This window comes from Boleophthalmus pectinirostris, unplaced genomic scaffold (assembly GCF_026225935.1).
Source record: "Boleophthalmus pectinirostris isolate CB_2022bp ecotype Guang Dong unplaced genomic scaffold, ASM2622593v1 HiC_scaffold_22, whole genome shotgun sequence".
Lineage (NCBI taxonomy): Eukaryota > Metazoa > Chordata > Actinopteri > Gobiiformes > Gobiidae > Boleophthalmus > Boleophthalmus pectinirostris.
In genome coordinates, this window is record NW_026571190.1 from 23,922,026 (window position 1) to 23,940,183 (window position 18,158).

Consider the following 18,158-nt stretch of genomic DNA (forward strand, 5'->3'; position numbering starts at 1 on the left):
GACACTGGAATTCAAACTCAACCCAAAAGACAAATTTCAAAATCTACTAAAAATCTACAGTTGCTTCAAAAATCTATTTACAGAAACTTACTTTGCATTCCTTCTGGTAACACAACGAAACAAAGAACAGCTCAGATCTTTGTGGCTTTGTGGTTAGAGATATAATGAATTGTCAATAGTACACTTTACCACTGACATCACAATTTTGTCACGCAAGTGCTGCTGGGACAATTGTCGAGACAAATAAACCAGCACTTGCATATTGAAAAGGCAGCCATTCTACATTCAAACCCTCTGTAAAGCCTGAAATTATGTGTGAAAAAAGAGATAATGTTACAGATGGAAAGAACTTAAAATGCAGAAGGTTGTTTTGTTTGTTAGCGATCCTGCTAACTATCATCTGTCAGAACCATAGACTGAAATGGACTAAGGTCACCCACAGCATTTGGCTTCAGTCAAATGAAGCTCATGAGGCGAGGAATGTTTTTGTACATTTTATATTGTGTTGAGTTATATTGTATTTTAATGTAAAGCACTTTGGACACCTTGAGTGTTGTAAAGGTTGTATAAAGTTTATTTGATTGATTCATAGGAGCGAATCTGGAGCAGAGTTTCATATTAGGAATTGATTTATGGACAAAATAGAGAAATCAAAATACCAGGATCATGCAGACCGGGTTAATTTGAACATTTAAGACCAAATTGATGAGGCTCACAGCAGTTACAGAGAGCGGGGTGATGTTTTCAATTGATGCCAGAGTTAATGGAGCCAAAAGCGCCCCCATGCCTGCTCACCTCCTATTTGGAACAAGGTGGCTAACTATGTCCATGTGCATATACAGTCTATGATCACAACTCAGAATAAAGGTTTATTCAGGAGTGGATGATAGTAAATGGTATGAACTGAAATTGAAAGAGCTCTGTACGCATACACCTGCAGACTAGGACTCACAGACAAATGGATGGTGAAGCAAATGTCCATAATTGAGTACACTTAATTTTTATTTCATGATATTTGTGTAATTTATCCAGTTAGTGCTTGGTTCCTTACTGTTTTGACATGTTGTAGCTTGTGAAAATACAAGTGAAACATTTTTCAAAGTACCTTAAAGGAGCATTGTGTAAATGTTAAGGGTCTGTCACCTGCTTGTTTCTATGGATATGTCATTACTCTTCCTGGAATGTTACGTAGTAAGGGATGTAACGATATCCATCCATGCATCTCACAGTACAATATTTTTTGCGATATTTTGTAGATTGCTTTTAAAATACCTTGACAAGATTTGCTGTGAATTATTTCTGTCATAATCCCAAGAATTCAGAAAAAAACATATCATATACAAATATATCTTCATGTTGTCTGCACTGAAATGAATCATGGGATATGTAGTTCCCTATATTTATAAGCTGTTGCTGCTATAAAACCATGCATTTAAGCAAAGGAACTTGTGATTCGATATATTGTGATAGCCCACGATATTATATTAACTTTTGACTATAGGATATCACAATATTTTGGTTATTGTTACATCCCTATTACATAGTATGACATTAATGGTCACATTTTTATACAGCGCTTTTCCACCTTCAAGGCACTCAAAACGCTTTACATCATACACCAGTGTATGCAGACACTAGGGGCAAGGTGGGTTAGTGTCTTACCCGAGCAATTAACAACAGCGGGATTTGAACCACCAACCTTCTAATCAATGGACAAACTCTCCTGCCAAGTGAGTTGCGTTGCCCTTAAACATTAAACAGTTCTAATTTACATTGATTAAATTACAGGTGGTTTCACAGCTTAAAAACAGGCATTCTGACAAGGAGTGGGGTCGTCTCTCCACAGATCTGACCTGTAACTTCTTCTGATTGGGCTCCAGGAAGATAGCAAGGTTTAAGACAAAGCAATAACATCCTCCAGAAAAGTTACACAATGCAGCTTTAATCTACATGTGACCCCTATGGAGCAGAAGAATCCTAACATGCTGCTACCCGACCTTCACTGTTTCTGAGATAACAAAACTCCTGCCAAAAGTTTTGTCAACACACCAACGGGTTAAACAGCTGATTGTGCACGTGGGTGCAGTGGACATCAGAATGGAACAGAGTGAAGTCTTGAAAAGGGATTTCACTAAATTATTCGAGGAGCTTAATAAAGTGGAGGTTAAGACATTTATCAGTGGACCTCTTCCCAACATAGACCTAAGGAACAGGAACAAATTTACCCGACTGTTTCAGCTGAACACGTGGCTGCTGAATGTGTGCACGGCCAGAGGATTGCACTACATTGAGAACTTTGATCTTTTTTGGAAACAGAAGGACCTGTTTGAGGGAAATGGCCCACACCTAAGCAGAGGTGGAGTGAGAGTGTTGACGGAAAACCTCCTCCACGCTCTGAGGCACCGGCCTGGACAGGGTCCTGTGCATCCAGTGAGAGAAAAGAGAAATGGGAGAAGCATCCATACTGCACCAAACAGAGAACCAGCCAACAAGTCAGCACCATTGACAGCACCACCACTGCCACAACCACAACCACTTCCCCCTCCCCCAGACAACAACTCAGCAGCATCACCACCTCCCCACTCCCCCAGAGAACAAGTCAGCAGAACCACCTCCCCCAGAGAACAAGTCAGCAGAACCACCTCCCCCAGAGAACAAGTCAGCAGAACCACCTCCCCCAGAGAACAAGTCAGCAGAACCACCTCCCCCTCCCGAGAGAGAACAAGTTAGCAGAACCACCTCCCCCTCCCCCAGAGAACAAGTCAGCAGCACCACCTCCCCCAGAGAATGAGTCAGCTACACCACCACCACCTCCCCCAGCGCCACCAGCACACCCATCACCTCCGCTGCCCACAGACCAGCCTGGAGTCCCCATTGCTACATCTACTCCATCAACGGACTCTTCACTCTCCTTCTCCTCCCCACCTTCACCCATGGCACTGCCCAACCATCTAGAAAGCCTCATCAGATTGGGAATCAAGATGGTTCCTCTCACACCTAATACAGCACGGTCAAGGGTTCTGACATCAACTATGTTGAACTCTCCCCCATACAAAACTGTGCCTGTTTCACCACCAGAGACTCTCTCAGCTCTACCCTCACCCAAATCTCCCCCTACTCCACCTCCTCGGTCCTTACCTGGTCCCTCACCCAAACCTCCCTGTATTCCACCTCCTCGGCCACCCCCTCGGCCCTCACCTGGTCCCTCACCTGGTCACTCACCCAAACTCTCCCCTGCTCGCCTTCCCCTGCCTTTCCCCAGAGCTGTTATCACCAAGAGCTAGGACGCACAGGGCCTCTGTTGTCCCAGGACATACAGTCATGATAAAGGTAATATCAGGCTGGGGCCCTGCGATGGAGCTATATCTCCAGTTACAACACGTAGACGGATTAAAAGAAGGACAGTTAGACTGTCCAATCAGAGAAATTTAGTTCACATTCCCTGTAAGAAGATAACATCCAGTCCTACTGAAACTAAGCAGAAACTTGCTGTGCTCAATGTCAGATCTTTATGTAACAAATCATTTCTAATTTATGATTTTATTTCTTCTTTTAATCTTGACTTTATGTTTTTAACTGAAACATGGCTTGACAAAAACACAGGTCATGCAGTGCTAGTGGAATCAACCCCTCCCAACTTCAAATTTGAATCTGAAACACGAGCAAATAAAAAGGGTGAAGGAGTGTGTGCATTTTTTAGAGATCATTTGGTTACACACAGGTTGTCATTTGGGGTGTTTTTCATCATTTGAGTATGTTTCCTTCAAAATGGAGCTAAAACAATCACCGTCCAGACTCTACATAGTCATATACAAACCTCCTCAGCACTGTCAAAGTTTTATTGATGATTTTTACTGAGATGCTTTCAGTTGTATGCACAGACTTTGATGGTTTAGTCATTACAGGTGATTTTAATGTACATGTGGATAATGTGTGTGACAAAAATGCCAAAGAGCTTAGTGTTGTCCTTGAAACTTTTGGTCTGACTCAGCATGTCAGTGAGCCCACTCACAACAGAGGGCACACTCTGGACCTGCTCATTACAAAGGGTGTAAATATTTCAAATGTCAATGTGGTTGATGTTGCTCTGTCTGATCATTTCTGTGTCTTCTTTGACCTGTCTGTTATTCCCAAACCACCGGCTGCTCCTACAGTTGTTCGAAGGAGACACATAAATGACAACACAGGTGCACTGTTCATGGAAATGATAAATTTTGAAATTGCCTCATGTTCTAATGTTGATGATGTGTTGAACTCTGTGACTTTGAGTGTTTTGAATGTTCTGGAGGCCATCGCCCCGATAAAGGTTTAAAATGGTTAAAGATAGGCAAAAAGCTCCGTGGAGGAATGATGACTCAGTCAGAGCACAGAAAAGGGAGTGCCGGAAGGCTGAGCGGAAATGGCGCAAGTCAAACCTCCAGGTTCATTATGAGATTTACAGAGGAACAATGCATATGTACAACTACACTTTGAGTAAAACAAGAGAGAAGTATTTTTTCGGACATTATTGGTAATTGCAGTAACAACTCTCTCGTGTCCTGTTTGCAACAGTGAACAGATTAACAAACCCTCCAGCTCCACTGCCACTAGAACTAATTTCCACATCTAAATGTAATGAGTTTGCAGTTTTCTTTAATGACAAAGTTCAGGGCATCAAAAATGCCATCAATTGCACAACACAAATAACAAGCATGCAGCCACAGAGACACTTAGAGCTGAATCACTTTGCACCTGTAACTGACAAAACTGTTTTAGAGATTGTTACCAGTCTGAGTTCATCTACTTGCTGCCTGGACATGTTACCCACTAGATTTCTAAAGTCCGTCCTCAACAGTTTACTTTCACCACTCACTCACATAGTTAACATGTCACTTCAATCTGGAACATTCCCAAACGCGTTGAAAACTGTGGTCATTAAGCCTCTCCTAAAGAAGAGCAGTCTTGATGCCACAGTACTGAACAATTTCCGACCCATCTCAAATCTGCCGTTTTTTGGCAAAGTCCTTGAAAAAGCTGTTTACCAACAGCTTACGAACTTTCTCCAAATGAACAACTCCTTTGATGTTTTCCAGTCAGGTTTTAGAGCCCACCACAGCACTGAGACTGCTCTTATCAAGGTGACAAATTACATCCGCCTGAACATGATGCAGGCAAAGTCTCAGTCTTGATCCTGTTAGATCTGAGTGCTGCTTTTGACACTGTCGATCATGGGATCCTCTTACAGAGACTAGAGGACTGGGTGGGCATCTGTGGTTCTGTACTAAACTGGTTCAAGTCCTATCTAGAAGACAGGAAGTATTTTGTTAAAATTGGAAACTGTGTCTCAGATCACATGGCCCTGACCTGTGGGGTGCCTCAGGGGTCAGTCCTGGGCCCCCTGTTGTTCAATCTCTACATGCTGCCATTAGGCCAGTTAATAAGCAGCAATAATGTATCCTACCACAATTATGCAGATGACACTCAGATCTACGTCTCTCTGGCAGCAGGAGATTATGGACCAGTGGACTCACTTTGTCACTGCATCCAACAGATCAGTGTGTGGATGCAAAACAACTTTCTCCAGCTAAACTCTGACAAGACTGAAGTCATAGTGTTTGGTCCACAGAAACAAAGGGACAGTGTCAGCATTCACCTCCAGTCTCTCTCTCTAAAAACCTTCAAATCAGGCAAGAAATCTAGGGGTAATAATGGACTCAGACTTGAACTTTAACAGCCACATCAAATCAATAACATCTGCAGCCTTTTACCATCTAAAAAACATAGCAAAAATCTAAGGTTTACTGTCTAAAGCAGACTTGGAGAAACTTATCCATGCGTTTGTCTCCAGTAGATTAGACTACTGTAATGGTCTGCTCACTGGTCTCTCCAAACGAGCTGTGAGACGCTGCAGAACATCCAGAACGCTGCAGCTCGGGTCCTTACTCGAACTAGGAAGTACGAGCACATAAGTCCTGTGCTCAGGTCTCTGCACTGGCTTCCTGTGCCTCAGAGAATAGACTTTAAAGCAGCTCTGCTTGTGTACAAGTCTCTCCATGGCCAAGCACCAAAGTACATCTGTGACATGTTAGTGTCATATGAACCATCTCGCACTCTGAGGTCCTCAGGGACCGGCCTCCTGCTGGTGCCCAGAGTCAGGACTAAACAAGGGGAGTCAGCGTTTCAGGTTCATGCAGCTAAAACCTGGAACAGTCTTCCTGAACATGTGAGACAGGCCTCTTCTGTGACGCTGTTTAAATTCCAGGCTCAAAACATTTCTGTTTAACTGTGCATATAACTGAAAGGTTTTCATTCCGCACTCTTCTCTCCAATTTATGTCTCTCTTTTTTAATTTTAATCTTCATGATTATTTATGTTTTGATTTGTTTTTATTATTATTTTAATGTATTTCTTATTCTGTAAAGCACTTTGAATTACTTTGTGTACGAATTGTGCTATACAAATAAACTTGCCTTGCCTTGCCTTGCCTATGGAGCTAGAGATTATTTGTCTTGATGACATGATGTCCCAATCTATTTTTAACTGTGAAAAAAGCTATTAGGCCCTGTATATTATATTCCTACACACGACTCTCGTAAAAAATAAAGTGGCTGTCTTGCTCCACTCGTGTGTGAAATGGTCCTCTTCGGGCCTAAATCACTGCATGAGTACTGACCTCTTATCTGTGTCGCTCCGAGCGCATTCATAAAACTGTATAATGAACCGAGGTGTGGGTCAAGGTTTGTGCCCGAATGGTGTGGGCCTTTTGGTGAAATTTGAAGGTATTCACTGCATTTTTATCAGCTCAGATGCCCCATGGTGTTCTAAGGACTGTAACAGAGAGAGAGACAGAGAGAGAGAGCGATCAAGAGAGACAGTTATGTTTATGTAAATGGCCAACCACTCGGAAGTTGGAAGTTATTTATTATTCAATTTTTTATATATTTTAAACCATTCTTCAGTGCTCCTGGGTAGAACTGTGAGGAGGAACCTTGGAATACATGTCAAGATCTTCTGCCAGTAGCACTTTCTGACCTCATAGTGTTAATATTTAAGAACTTCATTCAAATGAGCTAAATGAATATGCTCTGTAAAGCACAAATAAAACTTGAAATTTTTCCCATTTTTGTAGACAACTTTTTCCCACTTCCTTCCGAAATTCAGATCTGGATCAGAATTACTTTTATTCACCAAGGGGATGTTCTTTTTCTTACAGACATGCAGTCGACCAGCAGACAAATAGAATAACTTGTATTGTTTCTGTCACATAAAATGATAAAAACAATAACTTCACATAGATTTACCCACTATTTCTTTTCTTTCTTTTTTTTTTTTTTTTTTCAAATATTTTTTGTTGTTGTTGTTCTTCTTCTTCTTCTGTCTATTTTATTCTGTCTGATGCCTGACTGTGACTCCAGCCCTAGTCATCATGTTATGTTTGACTAATATTGCAATGACTTCATTGGAACATGCAATTTCAAATCAAGAAGTCAATTGACCATTGACTCACTGTCTGTGGACACTGGACGTTAAGAAACATGTGTTTACTTAGAACTGTAGATGAAATGTGCAGTTGGAAGGAAAGAGTTCTCTGAAAAGCAGAATGTTGACCTTGTTCTTTTATAACATTTCTAATTTACTCTGGTATTCCTTTGAAAGGGTCAATCTACATGACTGGAATGTTCAAATTATAAGTCTGCGAACAAATTAATAAAGCAAGTTTTCATTAAAATCACTGTACCTGATTTAATGAATGAAGTGCTCTACTGTTATTTCTCATTTACCTAATACATTCTGAGTATCCTAATAATACTGAAATTAGTTTATTAGAGCACAACTGTCAGACGCCAAAGCCAACAACAGCTAGTATGCTAACCACACACGTCCTCATTCAGGTTCCATGTTTGGTGTTGATTGCTGAGCAGGAAAATGTCATAACTGGAGTAATCAGATAACGCACTACTTACTGTAGGAGTGATATTGGCATGTGTCTAAATGGACAGCAGAAATCTGATTCTTCAAACTGCGTGTGCATATGTGTCAGATCAGAAACAGATTTTAGAGTAACAATCATATTTGGAAGTCAAAGTTCAAATACTATTTGAAATAGTGTGTTTTATCTTGTATGTTGTATATATTTTTGTTCATAAAGACGCTGTAGCTGATTTTAATGTCTTAAAAATGTGAAAAACAAACGTTACCTTATGCATCACTTACCCTATGCATTTGGTGCATCCTAGTTATTCACTGCAATCATTTTATAAGTTTTTTTTTTAATATAACTTACAGAGACCAGAGTGGACTTTTGTTGTTACTGTAAAGCTAACAACAATTAGTATGCCAGCACTCAACTTACCTATTTTGACCGCAGGAGCAGCTTCTATAATAGATCTGTACTGGCGCAAGAAACATTTTGCTCAAATACATTGAAAAAGATTGAGTATTTGGGGTTGCATCTTTGCCATATCTACTTCACTGCACAGGTATGAAAGATCAGAAAGAAACACAAACATGCATTTTTTCCCCCCCATTTATCTAATCTGACTACTACAGAAAATCAGATAATGTCAGATTTTTTGTTGTGCATGTAAATATATCAAGGGTCTACAAGTAGGTCTCCACCCCGTTCAAAGTAGCTCACCAAGGGATGTGTATCATGTTGATGCCTAACTTTATAAACTAATACATGGATAATGGTTTATGTGTTATATGCATTTAATTGTACCCCATCTAAGGATCGCCCTGGCTCTTATATTTACTCCTCTTCTTCTTCTTCTGTTTGTCTGAAAAGTCATTCCAGACAGTTCATTTGAAGTGTGAAGTCAAGAATTAAAGAATTAAACCAACAACCCCTCAATATAAAAAATTTAATTTTGTTAAACATGGTGACATATTTGAACATTGAACAATCACTGTTTTAAAACTTTAGATCAATTTTAGCTCAATTTATTATTAAAGCTGTCAGGCTTTTTTTTGTGTAAAGGTAGATCACCAGAGATTGGCGACCCCTAGAATATATATTGTAATCACTTCATAATTCTTTCCTTTCTTCTCATTTCTTTTACTTTTCTTGAACAATTTTCCCACTTTTGCCTTGACTTGGGGCCAGCTGTTGGAATGATTTGCCTGCTAATTGTCACAGTTTGCCAGCCCTGCCACTCGCTTCATTTGCACTGGCCACACTCGCCCTGTTCACTCACTTTAGTCCAATAAACCTTTTGAACTTTCAGCTTCAGCCTGGCTCTCCTTTTGGGCTCACTTAACACGCTGAGCCCTGGGATATGTGGGTGTCTGCAGTTGAAGATGTCTCCCATCACTGCTAATACTTAAGAGCACTGACAGATAACCACGGGCTTTTTGAAACTGAATATTTGGATTATTTCAAATCTCCATCATACTGTTTTTGTTTAACAGAACTAGTCTTTTAAAATATTAACTAAAAATACTGATGAGCAGAGTAGAAACAACAGAAACATTTGACACCTGATTCTGATAGAAAAGAGACTTTATACGTGACACTTTTAAACATGCAGTTTAATCTTTGTGAGAGATCAAAACCTTTCTAAAAGTATTTTGTCCTATTCATGATTTTCTTCAGTGTTGATTAGGGTTGCCCTGATAATAAAATGTTTTACTTGATTACGAAACTAAGGAACTACTCGATACTCAATATCAAAACTGATACTTTTGACAATCCTAGAATTGACAACTCTAGTATCTACTGTTGTCACTAGTTTTAGTATCATTTTGTGTATGATTTTGTTTACTTTGTAGAAAATTTAGCTTGAAGATAAAACAAATTGAATCACCAAACAATAAAAATATATATGACATTCTGAATTCAAGTCGAGGGAATCAGGTATAGGACCTTTAATCCTAAATGAATGCAATCTGTCTGTTACACCTGATTTTCCATTCCCTCGGACAACACGCATAAAAAATCTCGCTTTCAGATAACCACAGAGTAAATCTGTTTTTCTTTTTTCTTTTTTTCATTTGCTTGTCGCCTGTTCTATTCAGCTCCGCTTGGGATTAAACCTCTGTGGAGTGGGTCAGTGTTGAGCATGAGGGCTGGTCGACAGGCGTTATGTAAGCCCAGTGGATTTCCTGTGGCGAGCGGGACCATTCATGCCTCAGATACACGCTGTCTTTGTCTCGTCCCTGCAGCAGCTGTACCACACAACAAGGATCTGTGCCATGCTCCGACCGCCACATGTTCAGAACAAGAGGAAAAAGAGGTCACACACAGTGCTTCAGGATGGCATCTTGGATTTTTTTTTTTTTTTTTTTTGCAACAATGGTATTAGGACAGAAATAAAATGATGTGATTTTTATTGTCTTAAAACATAAAAGAATGAAGTTTGCAGAGGTCCAAAGTTATTCCTCACTTACTATACTATATATTCCAAGCATCCTAATTATTCACTGCTATGAGTTTATAAATGCTTTTCACAACTCTTTAAGGTGTAAATTAGGGCTACAAGAGATAAAGATACTATATTTGGGAACTATGCAATGTACTGTGATAATGATATAACTTTTCAAAGAGAACTTTCATAAATTGAGCCTTCCAGGACTAAAAGAGTTGTGCACACAGCACTGTACAATCTAAAATAACATTTTGACCTAATGCTGATTAGGTTTGCCAATGAGAAATGAGCGCTAATGTCTGACTGCCAGCTCAATCAATAAAAACTCATTGTCCAGCTATCTTGGCCCATTAAATGTAAGCAAGCTAAATGATGTAGCCATCAGCTGGAAGAACACACATCTATGAAAGAGCTATCCAGAGGGTTTGTATATTATGAATGTATTATATAAATAAACTGATTGTGCTGACTGGCTTGTCTCTCTGAGACTTGTTAGAACATAGTTTTTTCTTCTAAGTGGTCTGCTGTATGTTTTCTATGAGAACATAGTTTTTGTAAGTTGTACAAAATAAATGGTAAAGTCGAATAAACGGAACACAGTGTTTTTATATATATATATATATCCTCCATCAATATCAGCTTTATTTTGCATATGAAGAATTCCTGATATCCATGCATACGATAAATGAGCCCACAGGGTGGCAAAACAGTGAGGTTTTTCTACTAAAATATAGTATATACTCCACCTAATGAAAGGGACAGTTTTTCAAGGTCTCATAATAGTTACAATAATAAAACAGCAGCAACCCACATTGTTTCCACTCAGTGTTACAGTGTCACAAAGAAGGTTAATAAATTTATTTATAAACTTCTCTCTCAGCACATTTTGTAAAAAAAAAAAAAAAAAAAAGTTTAATTGGCCTCTTAAAATGTAAAAATTATAGTTGCAGTTTTTTGGTTGGTTGTACTTGGCAGATTTTTTTTAATTTTATTTTTTTTTAAGTGACCATAAAACAACTACAAACACTACAGTATATATAAAACTTCAGTTACAAACACATTTTGCCTTTTGTCAAGTTTACACATAATTCATCTGAACTTGATATGATCATGAATTGCTCCAAGACTTTCTCCTGTACCTTTTATATTTTGTTTCCAGACTCCAATACTTTGCTCCATAACTTTGGCAGTGACATCCAAGTTTCATCTTCTCAGTGTCTCAATTGTTGCTCGCCTTTGGTAAATTTCACACAAAGTTGTTTACTAAGTTTAACTGCCAAGTACAACACTAACCATAACTCCCACTGCCATCTCAGTCTGATATAGTTTAATATCTACAGGACATCTGAAAAAATACTCATATAATGCATGATACATGTATGTGTAAACAGACATCATATATTACTGTACTACTGGTACTGCAAATTCAAAGCAAGTGCTCGATAAACAATAATAATATGCACCCTTTTTTTTTTTTTTACTGTGATTGTTCTGAGGTCAGATAGCACCTTGTAACAGTTTCGCAGACATTTTCAAACAAAAGAAACCACGAGGTCCATATTTGGTATTTGTTTTGCTCTGAATCACAGTTATCCCATTTGCTGCTCAAACAGAGTCCACTTTCACCTGGTTATTGTTCGTCATGAGCGGGGACGGCTTGCTTTTGAGGCGCTCCACCGCATCGTTGGAGCTGTCCTGGAAGAAGATTCTAGCCGTGCACACTGACACGACTATGCGCTTGTACTCGCGCCGGAAGTTCTGATTCAGCACACCGTACACTATGGCATTAAGGCAGCTGTTGAAGTAGGCCATGAAGTAGCTGGACACAAAGAGCCACTCTGGGATGAGAGGTACCACTACTTCCGGTTTGATGGCCACCGCTAAGCCTATGAAGTTGAGGGGCGCCCAGCAAACTGCGAAGAGCACGAACACAACAAACATGGTGACAAAGTTCCTCACGTCGTGCGGCGTTAGCTTGGGCCGATTGTCCGGCTTCACCCTGCGTCTCACCTGAATGACCAGTACCCAGATCCGGAGGTAGCAGTATGTCACAATCATGATGGGCAGGATGAAGTGAAAGAATACCACGGCGATAGTGTACGCCGAGCTAGCCGACTGCTCGAAAGTGCAAGAGTATACCCGCGGATCGTACTGCAAGGAGCCTACGAAAAGATTGGGCACGATGGCTACTACGGTTAGTGCCCATATTAGTATGACGTAGCATATGGAGTTCTTGTCACTGTACAGTTTGTCGTACTTGAGACTGTGGCAGATGTAGCAGTAGCGGTTGATGGCGATCCCGGTGATGTTGAAAATGGAGCCGATGACGCTGACACCCATGAGGAAGCCACTGATCTGACAGTGCATGTAGCCCAGGCTCCAGCCATTGTGGAAGATGGACGATAAGACCAGGGGGTATGGGTAGATGGCCACGACCAGATCTGCCACTGCCAAGCTCACCACAAAGATGTTCCCTGAAGACAGAAAAGACAGCAGTGAGACATACGCAGACATGTGTATGGATCTTTACCGAGAACCTCAAACCACAAAGGGAAGCCCAAACTCCTTTAACCTTCTTCATCTATTAAAGCTGAAATACTCAACTTTTTTCCTCATAATAAAAAGCAACGAAATATACTGTAAAAGCAGAACTACTACTTCTACTACATTTGCAAACTTTTAAGAATGAGCCATGTGACTCATTATATGAGCTGATTGATTGAACGAGGGTGGTCCACCCTGCTACACTTTTGTGTTTGAAAAAGATGTTCTAAAGCCGTTCAAGAGGCTAAAAAATCAATCCATGTGAATACTAATAATGTGCAAGGGATTTTTGAGAATTCAGAGAGATGTAAACAAATAAAATGTGTTACCCGAGCTTTAAAGGCACAGTGTGTAACTTTCTGAACGTGGCACATCCACTTAACCCCTCCCATTGCAGTCTATTTTTCCTAAAATGTGTAAGTAAAATAATATCTCAATTCAAACTGAATCTGTTTCTGAAACCTTTGGAGCACAGACAAATAGCTGGACTCTTTGTGAAGTTGAGACTCTGTAGTTTGGGCCTGTGCTGTCTGATTTATTCTCATTATAAGTTGGAGCCAGCTCTACACAAAGGAAAGTCAGATTTCAAATTGTGCTTGAATTGTTTGGTAAATATAAGAATAGGTTTAGCTGGTGTCCCTGGGGATAATCTGAGAGACAGCACATTGAGCATTTGTTGGGTCTTTAGTACCTTTTCTAGAACTATAAGAGCACATACAGCTACATACAGTTTAAGTGAAAATGCTAAAACAATCATAGAGTAACAATAATTAATGAATTTATACTAAATGACCCAGAAACCAGGCGTAGCAGTCATATATGTCTCAGCGAGAAACATAACGTCCATTTATGCAGCTCTGAATTAGCATAAATGTACCCAGGAGCATCCCTTGACAATTTGCCGGACTTCCATTTAATATTGACTTTTGGACACTAATGAATCATGAAATGGTTTTAATTGTAATTGCTGGAGAGAGGTTCACACAGTACATTTGCCAGACAAATTGGATTTGATTTGAGGTTGGGCCACAGTCAAGGGCAAACAAGTCTTTCAGTCTGATCCAGTGGATTATATATGAGCATGTTGTTGAAGGACATTCGGGTTGCAGCCTTTCAAGGTGGCAGTGTTACGCCCTTGATCTTTATAAGATATTCAGTATAAACTGAAAGAGGGGATGTGGATGGAGTTGAAAGTGACATTCAAGAATTTGTTCATTAAACTAGCAATTTTGCATTGCAGATTCACAGCCATGTTTTATTAATAGTAAAGAATGCTGTGTCAGTTTGGGCTCAATATTGAAATGGCCAGTGTTTGGTACTGTTTGCCTTTTATGTCAAATCCACAGCACTAATGTAAAGGGGACCAAAAACATTTAACAGCACATAGTCTCAGAGTCTTGTAAGAGGCTGAGAGTTCACATGTCATTGTGATTGGTTAAATCCAACTGTCACTCTCTAAGAGCAGACAGAGGCTGACCAATGGCATGAATAGGAGACGAGCGTTTGAGCACAGAGCGGCAGTCACAATTCTGTTTTTATCATCCGAACCCAAACAGTTATCGGCCACAACAGCAAGACACATATTGGATATTTTTGTTATTGATGAGTCTTGGAAGTTCAGTTCAGTTCTAAGGCAAATATAGTAGGCTGTCCATATGGGAATACAGCTCTTATCCAACGCCGCACCTGTCTGCACCTGTTGCATGGAATGGACCTGCTATGGCTGCATTACTGCTACTGGTTCAAAAGCTCTTATTGCTTTAATTCAGGAAAGCAGGAATCATTACAAACTTTATTGAACTTGATGTATTATGAAGAACTCTTTGTCCTTTCTTTTTAGTGGAGAGCATTATAATTTGAAGTGCACAACACAGGAATGTTGTCATGTAAAATGTTTGTCCCTCACTAGGCAGAAGGAGGCAGGATAAATAAATACACTTAATGGGATACTACTACTATTCTTTTTTGAAACTCAGCTACACTGTTCACTCAGTTTGGTCCAGACCCGCTGCTCACTCCTGAGAGAACCATCCCAGACTGATCATGTGTAAAACTCATTTCAGTGCTACACATCAGTTTGGGTCAGGTTTACTGGCACGGTGTGCCATCATTGTGAAATGACCTGCATCAAAACCCATGTATTGCACATCAGAATCAGAATCAGAATCAGAATTTATTTGTCATTCCAGTATAAAAAAATACACTGACACAAAACACTGCACTCAGGTCCATGTCATCAGCAGTGCAAACAATAATAAGAATAAATAGATTGACATATCATATTTCAAATACAGTCCCAACCACCACCATTTTCTAATGTGTTTTCCAAGTCAGTGCTATTCTTTGTGTCAGGGCTACATGACAGAATTGATTTGTCTAACATATATACTGAGATTCCCATCTTCTGTTAAAAGTCCTTAGTCTCTACAAACCTTTACTGTAAATCAAACTACACTTTTCCATCTTTATATTCTGTGGCTTCTTTGCTATCATCATGCCTCTCTCCTCTCCAGCCTGGTGTAATGACTATCAGCACTGTACAGAGCAGTGAGCAGGGTGCACACGAGTGCTGGGGTCCTCGCTCATCATGTCACCAGGCCTATCACTATGACACCATGCATTCGCTGTATGTCAGCCAGAGCTAAACACAGTGTATATCGCTCCTATCGGCCCGCGCTGAGAGGCAGGCCAATTTCAGCCCTGGCATTTGGTGCACCTGTATCAGAGTGGTGCCCGTGGACCTGTCACTCCCATCAGCCAATTAGCCCCACCGTTGATGGGATGGTATTTTGTCTGGTAATTCATTTGATTTATTTTTGTGTTGTCATTAATATCAGTGGTTAATACACTGCTGCTCATGCATATACATTTCTACTCTTTGTTCAACTGAAGGTTTTGTTTCTGGCATCAATCACTCACAGCTTTGAGTTTGTGAACCTCCACCCTATTTCCTAGCGTGATTCATCAGCCGGTTCACTTTGTGGAAACCGTCTGACCTCGCAGCCTTAGGATTCGTTCGCTCGATGGTAGGTGGGTACTTTTTTATTTAACAAATTGCTGCTATTTGGTCATGACGTATGTAATGCACCGTTAATGGGGCTAACAGGTAAAACATATTTCCCCTTGATTAAATTCACCAAACATTCTCTTTGTTCCAGCTTTAAATCTTCTATATTGGGAATTGTTGCCAGCACAGAATGTATGGCTTTGTCTACATCCATCTCGACCACTTGGTTTACTTTTGTGCTGTGCTACAAAAGGGACACAGACAGGTGCTTGAGTTCTGACCTAGTCGCTGGAGAGAAATGGAATTGAGCAGAGACACTAGATGGCACCAGCCCGGCTAGCTATTTCCACCACAGCAAAGAAACCATGATAGTGTAAGGTACAAAACTGTATTTGAGTTTAGCTAGAGGCAGACCAACCTTCACTGATGCAGCCCAACAAACAATACTGTTGCCTCTTGTTTGAATGATTCCTAAAGCCTGAATTACATGAGTTGAGGTGGATAGTGCCCAGTTACATTTATTTGAGTAACATTTTAAAGAAATTGTACTTTTCAGAGTACACAGTCACACAGTATTTTATTTAAGAAACAATATGCTGTTTGAGTAAAGGTTTTGGATTGTCTTTCCACTATAAGTTTAAAAGTGGCAAAAGCTTTATGTTGACAATATGAAATGATTTGAACATTGTTGCTTGTACAGCTCCTTCTTATATGATTTAGTTTAGTCTTTTAGTTTTTGTGTCTATCCTTTGAAATGACCAGATTTAGTGCAAGATTCAATGTTTTTAATTCCAGTTGTACATGTTGGTACGTCCTGACAGTTACTCTTTAAGTTACCTGTACAATTTATGACTACTGTACCCACCTTTGCTTACAGTAACATTTGTTTTATTAGTGAAATTGAATAACTTTACATCAGTTGTGCAGTTAATTAGAAAGTTTGTCCTTTAGTTAGTGTCATTCCAGTGTCCTCTACTGGGAATGCACCGCACCTGTTGTTGCTTCAGATCCTGGGTTTGGACAGAGCTTAGTGTGAGCCGGTTATGAGCCCCGTTATGATTGTATCTCTAGCTTAGCGTGCAACAGAGAGGGAGCCTTACATGTTTTTCAAATGTCCTATTCAAACGGGATTTGCTTTGAGTTAAATTTACCCCCTCAAATTATTTCCCATGTGACTGTTTGAGGACACACAGAGCTATCTGAGAGAAGATGGACCAAAATAGTGTTTCAGAGTTCACTTTGACAATATAATGTGAGGTAATTGTGAAGTTAAAGCTACACTATGTAATGTTGCATGTATTCAATTACAGGTGTTTTTATTGTTCAAAATGTTTCTCTACAGATCTGACCTGGAACTTGGCGTAGTGGTGTCACCTGCTTTTCTCCAGGGAGATAGATTAGTTAAATGTGCAATTAGGCCAAGCAATAATAGTTCCATGGAGACAAGCAAGTTACATAATGTACCTTTAAGTTGTGGAAAGAAAAAATATGTAATACTGATAACTCAATGAAAGATCAAGACCATGTGAAAACGAGTGGACTAACGGAGTGTGATGCAAAGCTACTTCATAATTTTAACACTATAACACTATTCATTTTGTTTATTTTGCACTGAAAACTAAGAAATATATACATCTTTACTGTGAGTGTCCTTGCAGCTCCACAAACCTGACTCCTATTTGGTCTGGAGGAGGAGCTCTTCCTGCTTGTTTCCATGTAAATGTTGTTACTTTGACTATAATCTTCTAGCTTGATTCATCAGCTGGTTTCACTTTGTAGAAACTGTCTGACCTTGCAGTGTTAGAAATCGTTCGCTTGACGGTAGGCGGGTATTTTTTTATCATTTAACCAATCGCTGCTATTTGGTAGTCACGTATGTAATGCGCCGCTAACAGGGCTAACTGGTATATTAAGCTTTTCCCAAATCCCATAGGAAGAAGGGCAATAACGTCTTTCCCCTTGATGAAATTCACCAACCATTCTCTTTATCCGGCTTTAAATCCTCGATCTCGAGAATCGTTGACAACACTGAATATATGGCTCTTCGTTGATTGGCTGGTGCCCAGACTTGCACTTCTGTTGTTTTTTTTTGCAAACCGTCTAGTGTATTTTGATTCCTGACTTAGTCACTGGAGAGAAATTAAATTGAGCGGAGGCACTAGGTGATACCAGCCTGGCTAATAATGTTCCACACTATGGCTTGAAATGTATCAATATCTGCGGTTAATGTTCTGTAAAATGGTATTAGGTTTTTATTTCCA

General features: G+C 39.9%; 1 protein-coding gene across 1 annotated transcript in view; it reads right to left on the bottom strand.

The window, feature by feature from the left end:
- Positions 1-11,813: 11,813 nt before the first annotated feature.
- The window catches only part of mtnr1aa (melatonin receptor 1A a), a 57,671-nt gene continuing 51,326 nt past the window's right edge, over positions 11,814-18,158 (bottom strand). The window contains exon 2 of the mRNA XM_020931399.2: positions 11,814-12,820. Within this exon, the coding sequence (XP_020787058.1) occupies positions 11,952-12,820 (869 nt within the window). The 3' untranslated portion in view covers positions 11,814-11,951. The remainder of the gene's footprint in view (positions 12,821-18,158) is intronic.